The sequence below is a fragment of the Camelus ferus genome, chromosome 35 (genome assembly GCF_009834535.1).
Source record: "Camelus ferus isolate YT-003-E chromosome 35, BCGSAC_Cfer_1.0, whole genome shotgun sequence".
NCBI lineage: Eukaryota > Metazoa > Chordata > Mammalia > Artiodactyla > Camelidae > Camelus > Camelus ferus.
The window spans coordinates 13,266,899-13,277,951 of record NC_045730.1 but is presented as its reverse complement, the minus strand read 5'-3'; the positions used below and the strand labels follow the sequence as shown (position 1 = coordinate 13,277,951).

Here is an 11,053-nt window from a genome sequence, read left to right as displayed (position 1 = left end):
CCGTTTTGTTTAACAAGAACCTCATTTAAAATTTTAAATTGACAGCTACGGTATTTTTTTAACGATCTACTTCTTTTCTGTTTCTTTATTGTAAAACCAAGTTAAAAATAAAAGGTTAATGAGAAATGTTATGGTTTTTATTAGTTGTTACTGTTGGCATTGCATTAAGCCATGCTATTACATATCATTTTATAAAAATCAGCACCTGGGTGAAGTTTAACTCATTTAGTCGTTTGGTTGAGAATGTTACTGATCTTGTCAAAATCTTAGTTTCAGTTCTTACTCCAAATCGGTGGCCTCCTCTAGCTTCTCAGTGCAGCCTTAAGTCAGCCATCTTTAATATGTACAGTTCGTCTTAGGTGGAAAATGGTAAAGGATACAGGTGAACACCCAGGCAGGAGAGAGGCACAGGACAGGCTGTGTGGGAAGGGGTGTGGCACCTCCATGCCCTCTCTGGGTCGCCACCCTCCCAGCCCCTCCATGTGTTCACCAACTAGGATCTCTCCGAGCCCTGCACTTTGGGGGTTTTTATGGAGGCTTAGTCTCACGCAGGCATGCGCAGACGTAAACTCCATTTCCGGCCCCTCTACCTTCTCTGGAGAATGGAGGGTGGGGCTGAAAGTCCCAAGCTTCTAATCATAGCTTGGTCCTTTTGGTGACCCATCGTCACCTCATTAGACCAAAACACGGCTGTCACTCAGGAAACCCCAAGGGGTCTAGGAGCCCTGGGACAGGAACCAAGGGTCAAAGACCAAATATTAGAACAACAACAGAATGCTCCTAATGCTCTTAATCACTTAGGAAATCACAAGAGTTTGGGGAGCTCTGTACCGGGAACGGGAGACAGAGACCATTATGTGTATTTTTTCCATTATCTCATACCAGTCTTTTTTCTTGCTCTTCGGATGCTTATAGTATCTTCTCTTTGTTCCAGGGTCTGCAGTTTCACTGTGTTATCACTTGCTACGTATAGGAAAAATAGCTGCTACAATAATGTTGTGTAACAAACAAGCTCAAAATTCCCATTCTTTCACCCTCCTCATCTCATGTGTCAGTAAGTCCTACTGATTCTACCTCTAAAATATATCTTGAATCCAGGTGGGCTGATTCAGTAGCTTTTATTCTGTCTCCCTCCTTCAAATGCTGCTCTGACCAAGCCACCTTCCACAGAGATAAGAATGACCCATCCATGGTTGGCTTGGTATTAATTGAAAGGAGGCCTGGTGGAAACGGTAAATATTTGCACACTCTTTTGGACTCTGAGCTTGTTTGTAAGTGGCTAAAAACAAGATGGTTCTTTCTGGCAGCGTGATTAGATCTGAAACTGTCCTTCGAGATGTTTTAGAGAACAATGGTGGGGTTTTATACAGCAACCATTACCCAAAGCCAACATTAAGACAGATATTTAAGAAGTAGTAGGGTACTTAGGGCTCAAATAATGATCATTTATTAAACATCTCTTATGTTTGCTACATACTTTGTCTTATTTAAATTCTGACAAAGGTACACCAGGGTACCACTTAAAATATTTTCTGTATTTGTTTAACAGTCACTGGAAGTGGGGTGAAAACTATTTCCAATTAATAAACATTATAGTTAGCAATGGATACACAGATTTTTACTGGCAGAGTAATCTGTCTTTAAAGACATGTATGTACACACAATCCACACAACTGCCAAAACACTCCCATTTTTCTTGTTCTGTCTCAGGTATTTCCTTAATGAGTGTCTGAAGCCACAACTTGACAGGTGTCTTACAGGCTTAATTTAGATAGTAAGTCACTTGTTCCCAGTAAACATCAAGACAGCATGCAGAACTCCAAGTGACTGTCGCTGCACCTGCCAGGTCTGTAACAACAAACTATTCTTACCTTTTCCACTTAAGGGCACTGTCTCCTGTGCTAGGAATAGGCTCACTGTACATTTCCCCTGATTATTTAGTCATGTTTCAAATCCCTGATGAGACTGGTGTCCTGGGCAGTTCCTTTAAGGACCAGCTTGCTTCGTATTATTAATCTGCTCAATACAGGGAGACAATGCACAGAGTTTAACCTGCCCAAGGTTTTTTTTACTGTGGCAGACCAATGGTTTAAACCATTTGTGCTTGATTCCAAAGCCACCACTGCTTTCTCCTACTTGAAAGGTCAGTAAGAGGGTGATAAATAATCCCAGCTTTTACCTAATTTAAGGGAAGGATGTAATTTATATTAAACAAAGTTTTAACAACTGTATTTTGAACATATTGTTGGAAGAGGTGACTATTAGGAGCATTAAATCTAAGTAGTCATCACTAAAATAAGCCCAGTAAAACCTTTAAATCATGGGTTCAGTGGCATAGCACTGATTATAAAGGTGTCTTTCACTGTAACCGTTTTAAACTTGTATTATCTTTGTCAACTATCTAATAACAGGGCTCTTACTGGGATGGTAATGAAAAGTAGAAACACTAAAGCCATTCTGCAAAAGGAACAATAGTATTTAACAGATTAGCAGAAAATCTACACCTGGTACATTTAAATTTGAACTTTTCTCTCTGTGGGGGTAAGCATGCAGAAAACCTCGATGAATTTAAGATATGACCTGTGAAGCTGAATCTTCGTGTATCCATATTTAAAAGAGGGGGTAAGGTATAGCTCAAGTGGTAGAGCGCATGCTTAGCATGCGTGAGGTCCTGGGTTCAATCCCCAGTAACTCCTCTAAAAATTAACTACCTCCCCCCGCAAAAAAAAAGTAGTAAAAAAATAAATTAAAAAATGATAGTGGACAGATAATACACTGAAGTATGTTACAATTACATTTATTAAGCAAAAGTAAGTTATTTATTTATTTTTAAGAATTAGGCTACTCTGGTAATGCCGCATATGTTTTAAACAAATTATTTAAAAGTAAATGATCCGTGTTTTTTTGTTAAAATTGAATAGGCTGTTAAAATTCCTACAGTGTATCACACCTAAGCTTTGAAGTACTATTTTAAACAAACATGTATTGTAGAAAAAGCACCAGAAGCAGTCAAGGCAGCAGAACTGTATTCAGAGCAAAGTAAACCCAAACCTTAGTCCTTTTGTTTAGCCCTCATTCCTGAAAGGAGTTACAGTACTAAGTGAAGGAATTTTCCAGCAGCATTTTTGAGGTCACAAGTACAGCTTTAAAGGATTGCCCAAGAGAATACGGCTTTTGCAGGCAACCAAGTGTGGATAAATTACACTAAAATAAAGCTGTACAATGTTTTTGTTATATTAACACCAAGCTGAATGGTGGACTGAAATCAACAGATGAGAAAGAACACCAGGCCTGAGGCTCACTCTTCAAGTGGTAATGGCATTCTAGTTTACTGAATGTAAATAAAGTGCAGTGACAAAATAAATAAGAGGGAAAAAAGCTTTGAAGATCTATATACAATGCTGAGATTAACATAAATTACTGATTATAATAGCCTTTTGACGCTGTGGCAGCTGTAACATGCACAGGAAGCTCATTGATCCAGGTAAAATAATGCCTTTTTTCCCCCCTTAGATCAATCTGGTATTAAGGCATATGCAATTATGCTACTTACTCTCTACGGCAAGACTGACTAAAGGGAAAATGTGTGCGCTATAGGCTAAATCCAGATATGGTCAGGTGCTGGGCATTATTTCTGGCTTCAAAATACGATGTATCTGTTTCATCATCTGGTTGGGGTATGAAAGGCATACTTTGATGCTGTAGGTTTTCCCAGTCCACATCGCTGAATAGAGGGTGAAGTTTCAGCTCTTGAGAAAAACATAAAACAAAACAGTCTTATGACACCATTACCAAAGTACTATTTTTCAGGAATTAAGAAGAGACTGTCTCCCATGTACCGTGCCCTACTTTACTATGTCCTTTTCACAGACATTTTAAAAACACTTGTCGTCTTTCTCTTCAACCACATACTTCACAGCCGCACACACCGTGTCACTGTGTGTATGACTTGGCATGTGACGGGGGGGGGGGGGGCTTCGTCTGCGTTCGTCAAATGAGCGAATGATGATTTGCCCGAACAGACACCTATCTTTCTCACTGCCTGCCTCTTCTCACAGAATCCCTGACTCAATGAGAAACTTCCTGCTCCCCGGTACAGCTTCCATCCTACGGATCTTCCATGATTAACGCCCTGTTTCTCATTCCCAGTGCTGGTCACCTGCTTGGAGCTCTGCGCACTCAGCATCACCCCCACTAGATAACTTCGGAAAGAAGCTCAGCCTCCACTCCCCTGCCTTCTCCCTTGTGCGCCATCCTTGTGCTTCATGGTGCTTTCAACGTACACACGGATGACACTTGATACTTTCTCCTCCTGGTTCTTTGACTTCACTGACTTGCGTCTCTACGATACACCAGCTACCCAGCGGCGTGGCCACATCAGAGTCTTACTGCTTCCACTTGCAAAATCTCAGCTTTGCTCACCTCTTAAACTGCATTTTCCTGCCATTTTCTTCTAGCTACCAAAATGAAAATTTGCTTTTTTGATCACAGTTTGGTATTTAGTTGGTAGACACGGCTTCCCCTCTCCTCCACTATTCACTTCATCAGGCAATAATAAAGACGTTGGCCAAAAAAATGAAGTGACAGTTAAGGCAGTAAACAAACACAGCAAACAATCAGATTTAAGGAAAATATCAGATGATGACTACACAGACAGGAAAGAACTGGGTGTCTGTACTGGGGGTAATGTGTTGGGAAATCAGTATGTCAGAATCCAGTAAGTTGGTTTTTCCTTAAACTAAAAGACTGACAGGAAAAGGGATAAGATAGCAAAAATGATTCACACTTAGAGTATTTATTTGTCTCAAAGGTTCAAAATACATAACTGAGCATAGATGACTTCAGAGTTATTTGTGGTGGTAACTCAAACTGGGATACGTGGATGTGATGTGCTGCTTTGTGAGCCTCTCGTCACAACTCTTTATTTGAACAGAATCCACAAAGGAATTCCAATCTAAGTTAAGATAAACTAAACAAACAGGTGTGGAAAAAAAAAAAAACGAAACAAACAGGAGTTAAAACAACTAATTGTTTCTTAACTGAAGAATACCCCTATCTGCTCCACGAGGTAAACTGTTCATTTAACAAATGAACACAAATCTTACGTCATTGGTAAGAATGGACGGAGTACATTACCGTACATTATAGCCATTTGCTAAGCAACGGTTTCTCAACTTTGTTACAACTGACATTTGGGACCAGATAATCCTTTGTGGGAGGGACTGCCCTGTGCATTGTAGGAAACTGAGCAGAAGTCTTGGCCTCTACCTACTAGAGGCCCCAGCTGTTGTCACAACAACAACAAAATGTCTCCAGACAGTGCCGGATGTCTTCTGGGGAGCAAAATCATCCCATGGAGAACTGCTGTTCTAAAGCAATGTTTAGAGCTCGGTTTTCAAATGTCTGCATCTTTACATAGGTTTTTGCTCCAATTCCACCCTTCAGAGGTCTTCCTGACCACCCCATCTTTAAAAAAAAAAAACTCTTGGCTTCGTTTTGTATCCTTCTCACTCTCCTTCATCTCTCCGCGTGTACTTACCACCACATGGCATTATGTTATGATTGTATTTGTTTACTTTCTGTCTTTCCACTAGAATGTAAGTTCTAGAATAGTAAGCACAGGATTTCAGTCTGGTTCATCTGTAGGGGACCTCCAGTGCCCAAAACGGTAACACTGTCCGGCACCCAGAAGTCACTCTATAGGATTTGATAAATAAATAAACTGCTGATCTTCCTGGAGGGAGAATCTAGAAGCTGATACAAATGATATACATATTGCTAAAGTTCATTTTCCTAAATATACCTCACTTCAGATGGAAATGCATTTCAAGACAGAATACTTAGCTGTCTCTATAGAAATCTTGTTTAAAAGGATTTTAAGGCAGCTGCTAATGTTACCAGAGTTTGAAAACGAGTTTAAAATGAACGGGAGTTTCCTGCATTGATTTAAAAAGAACAAAACAAAACCCTTGAATGGGTTACAATGTACCAATTTTGTCTTCTTTTGAGGCAACCTGGCTGTGAAGATAATGCAACAAGGAGCCAGTCCATAAAAATATTTGTCAACCAATAATGATATCAGAAATGAAGCAGTAAGAAATCATAGATCAGGAAGCTTTGATTTAAAAAATTTCCCGTATGTGCTGATGTATAACTTTTATTAGGCTCTGAAAAACCTAAAGACATGGACAAGATCAGCTTGTTTCAGGTACCAGTTTGGGATCAATAAAATTCATGGAGTGAAGATTACAACCTGATTGCACTGAATTTTAATGTAGAATAAGGACAAATATGTCAATGCATACCTAGAGGGCAAAAATAAAAACGAATTTTTAAAAACCGATTTCACTTATCTGTCACATTATCTGTAGTACTGTACTAGAACTTGGTATCATTAACATTCATCCCTGAAACACATCAAAGGTAAAAGTTTACTAACACAAAACCTTACCTTTCATTCCGGCTCTCTTTGTATCATCAATGGTTAAGAGTATTTCTACTGCACTTTGAGCATTACCAGACAACTTTTCTTCGCCTTCAGGCCAAGGGATATCTACAAATACAAATAACCTGCTAATTATTGCTCAAAATAACAATACACAGAGGTAAATGAGACAAATGAATCTATTTTAATAGGAGAAAAAGAATCACCTCTTTTCAGAATATTCTGGAATACTTGTTGTGGTGTTTCATCACTGAAAGGGGGAATTCCTGTCAGAAACTCAAACAAGCAAACTCCAAGTGCCCACCAGTCTACTGCAGGACCTGGAATTTAAGAGGAAGTAGCTGAACTTAAAAGCATTTTTCTACAAATGTCCGATCAACTAAAACAGTAATTAATAACACGTGGATGTCTGGCCACACTGAAGGCCCCAAACGCTCATTTCCTAAGGCTTTCTTCTGGCTTCGGAAGGTACAAGAACCCAAATTACCTTAATTTAGGCAAAGTGGTAATTACTTTCTTGGAAAACAGAGCTTTAGATTAGCAATCAACCTGGCTAGCTAGAAATTAAAGTCAAAGCTATCTTTTGTCACTTCTTAATAACCCCTGATATTCCGGACATTTGTTTGTTCTAAATCCTAAAACACAACTGAGGAACGCATCTAATCTGAAAATTATTCTCTAAAAGAGTGCTTCTCAATTTCAAATCAAGAAACAACATTTAGATGATTCTATGTCCCACTCTTTTCACAAAGGAATGAGATGAAGTAGCAACATTAATGCTAATTGGAGAGTAACGTGGTAGCTAGGGAAAGCCTTACTTGCAGTGTTTTAATGTAGCTTTATTTCTTTTAAGAATATACAGAACAAATTAATTTAACAAAAAAATTCATTTAAACTACAGCTCGAGGAGGTAATCAGAAGGTAAGTCTTAATAAATAAGTAAAGCTGATTTTTAAATAAAATCTTCATTGGACACATCATTTGTATACAAGGATATTTTAAATGACTGTTTTAAACATGCCCTTATAATCTGGTTCATACTTTTGTTTAGTTACGTCAATGAATAAGAATGTTTCCTAAGCAAAGGTTAATTTCAGTCCCAAAATGATTAACTTCAGTATAAATTCAGAATTGAGATTCTAGCCTAAACTAAATTTGCCTGAAAATTACTTTAAAAATCAATTTCACAAAATTCCTTATTGTGGTTAAGCAACTGCCACCATTTCATTTTAAAACAAGCTGGAAAGTATCTTGGAATCTGCCATCAGAAAAAATAATCGCATGCATTTAGTGCCTTTTCATCTGCAAGCCACATAATCCCAACTTCCCTAAGGAACACAGGTGCCAACAGTCTCTAGGCTTCCGTTTCTACAGAAATCACTGATGAAAAACATATAAACCACCTCAGTTAGTAGGCCTTTTAAGCAGCACCGAGAAAGAATTATTCCAACAGATTAGATAACATAACCAAATAACAGAAAAGTAAGGGGCAATCAGGAAAAAATGTGCATTTTAATTTATTTTACTCAGGTTAGAAATTAGGACCCTTTTCCCAGCTCAGCCAAAATGTACTCATGTCAAAAAACATACATGATTTCTCCATGGATATGTCATACATACCCATATATGAGTCAAAGTCTAATAAGATCACATATTGTGATAAATCATATTATCGATTATAAAACAAATCAATTATAATATATATCATTAGCCAGAGATATAGAGCAGACTTGCTTTTATACTACTGGCTTCCTAGTTCAAAACCCACTTCTGTAATTTGTATATTGATACTGTTACATCTTTCTATTTTCTAATAATAATGGAATTAAATGGCTAGAAAATTCAAGCCATGGCTGCTAATTTTAATATTTTTATCAAGCCTATTTCTTCAACTGCAGTAAAAAATGGCTGTATCTACACTCTTTGCTACCTTTAATAGTTATAAAAATGCCACATGTCTACATTTGTTTTCACGGAGAAGAGCACTCGCCCTGGCTGTCTTCCTGCTCAGAAGACAGAAGACAGTTCATGTTTGTATTTCACAAGTGAGCTGAAATGAAAAAAAAAGTTTTTTTTTTAATGCAATGTGATCTAGTTATACTTTGACTGTTCAGTTAAATATGCTTGGCCGCATTACTTTGTGCAGAAATTCACTCACCCGAAGTCAGAAATCCTGCATGTAAGAAAACAGGAGTTAGGTCCATTGTTATAAAGTTATGAGTTCATTCTCACATCATTCACTGAACTAGAAACCAGGTATTGTGCCAGATATAAGGGATACAAAGATGAAAAAGAGAGGTTTCCTCAAGGAGAAAACAGCCTACTCTGGGAGAGAGAATACTGACCATTTTAACCCAATTCAAAGAGAGCTACAGGCACATGAAAAAATGCTCAATATCGCTGATTATCAGAGAAATGCAAATCAAAACTACAATGAGGTATCACCTCACACCAGTCAGAATGGCCATCGTTCAAAAGTCCACAAGTGATAAATGCTGGAGAGGCTGTGGAGAAAAGGGAGCCCTCCTACACTGCTGATGGGAATGCAGTTTGGTGCAGCCGTTATGGAAAACAGTATGGAGATTCCTCAAAAAACTAAAAACAGACCTACTATATGATCTAGCAATCCTACTTCTGGGTATATATATCCAGAGGGAACTCTAATTTGAAAAGACACCTGCACCCCAGTGTTCATAGCAGCACTATTTACAATAGCCAAGACTTGGAAGTAACCTAAATGTCCATCAACAGATGACTAGATATAGAAGTTGTGGTATATTTACACAATGGAATACTATTTAGCCATAAAAATAAAATAATGCCATTTGTAGCAACATGGATAGACCTAGAGATCATCTTTCTAAGTGAAGTAAGGCAGAAAGAAAGAAAAATATCATGGTATCACTCATATGAGGAATCTAAAAAAAAAAGGACACTATGAATTTATCTACAAAACAGAAACAGACTTGCAGACATAGTAAACAATCTTATGGTTAGCAGGGAAAATGGGGTGGGAATGGTTAAACATGGGAGTTTGAGATACACAAATGTTAGCCACTATATATAAAGATAGATTTTTAAAAAAGTTTCTTCTGTATAGCACAGGGAACTATGTTCAATACCTTGTAATAATCTTTATGAAAACGAATATATGTATGTGTATGCATGACTGGGACATTGTGCTGTACACCAGAAATCGACACATTGTAGTTGACTGTATTTCAATAAAAAACTAAAAAATAGAAAAAAAATAGAGTTGAAACAAACATATGCATGAGAAGCTATGGAAACTCAGTCCAGAGTCCTTAAGTCCCCTTGGCTGAGGGGAAGACAACGGTGGAACATCAGAGATGTTTTAGCTGTCCCTCCCCATTAGGTTTACAATTAGAGAGGTTAGTACAAGGGGAAATTGAGGAGCTGAAGTGGGTGTTTCTGGGGCCTGGGATTTTGGGGGGAGGGGTAGAGAACAGGGAATTACTGTTTTCTTTTCATTATAAATTGCTCTGTATTATTTGTTATTTTAAAAACTATGTATCAAATCCCTTTAATAAGAAAACAGAAATTTTATAATCTATCACTAGTCAGCAAAGATAACTAGAGGTCCCATGAAAAGAATGACAAGATCTTATAAAGTAAATCTTTACATTTGAAGTTCACTTTCATACTGTATCCAAAGTTGCAGAAAATGTGAACTGTAATACAGGAAATGAGCTGGCAAACCTGTGACTTAGCAAAAGGGATAGTGTACAAAAATTAGTTAAGTGCCCAGAGGAACGTAGTTGCTTTGGCTGATAAAGAAAGGGGAATATTAAGTGTATCTAACTTCAACACTGCAGAGATTATTGACAATGGTTAGTGATTTGTGGAAGGAGAACTCAGACTCCAGCCTTAAGGAACTTTCTTAAGCTTTTGTAGTGGAGACAAATATAATAATTATGACATAAGAAGAATGATGTAAGTTTTAAAAAGCATCTAATAAAGTAATATCGAAGAGCTAGGTCTCCGTAGTTGATCAAGGGATGCTTTATGGAAGAGGTGACATTTGACATTGACTGTTCATGATGAGAAGAAATCTGACAGCAAGCTTATTGGGGACTGGCTTTTCTAGACTAAGGCAAAACAGTTGTGCAAAATAAGGAAAACACGAAAATAAATGTGTCTAAGCAGAATGGGAAGGTGAGGCCCATAAAGAGACTCTTTGAGAGATGAGACTAGCATGAGAGCTGAGGGCCACCCGTCAGTAACCTGGATGCCACTTTGCAGGTAGGAAGGAGCCACCATGGTTCTTCAAGGAGGGAAGTAGCATGGACTCCATCCTGCTTCAGGAGGGAGAATCTGGTGGCCATGATCACAGACAACAGAATGGAGTTGAGGAGATCACAAAGAGAGTTATTAAATTAACGAGAGGGAGAGATGAGGTTCTTACGTGGAAGAGCGGCAGACATGAAAAAGAAAAAACAGAGCAGAGATATCATTAACCGGATTTAAATGTCTGAATGTAGGGACAACATTTGTGTCACCACGAAGATGATGAAACAGAGAGAGGGAACAGAGGAAGGGCAAGACACGTAGTTCTGAATGACAGTAGAACGCTGCCTGGAGAAAGTC

The 11,053-nt window shown here is 38.2% G+C and overlaps 1 protein-coding gene across 4 annotated transcripts in view; it reads right to left on the bottom strand.

The window, feature by feature from the left end:
• Positions 1–2,781: 2,781 nt before the first annotated feature.
• MASTL (microtubule associated serine/threonine kinase like) overlaps positions 2,782–11,053 on the bottom strand; it is a 31,828-nt gene continuing 23,556 nt past the window's right edge. For 2 of the 4 annotated variants that reach the window (XM_032474066.1, XM_032474067.1), the window contains exons 10-13: positions 8,604–8,618; positions 6,652–6,765; positions 6,452–6,553; positions 2,782–3,749 (exon numbers count right to left, since the gene is read on the bottom strand). In XM_032474066.1, the coding sequence (XP_032329957.1) occupies positions 3,592–3,749; positions 6,452–6,553; positions 6,652–6,765; positions 8,604–8,618 (389 nt within the window). In that variant the 3' untranslated portion in view covers positions 2,782–3,591. The remainder of the gene's footprint in view (positions 3,750–6,451; positions 6,554–6,651; positions 6,766–8,603; positions 8,619–11,053) is intronic. The other 2 variants (XM_006191902.3, XM_006191901.3) reach the window with 1 other exon arrangement.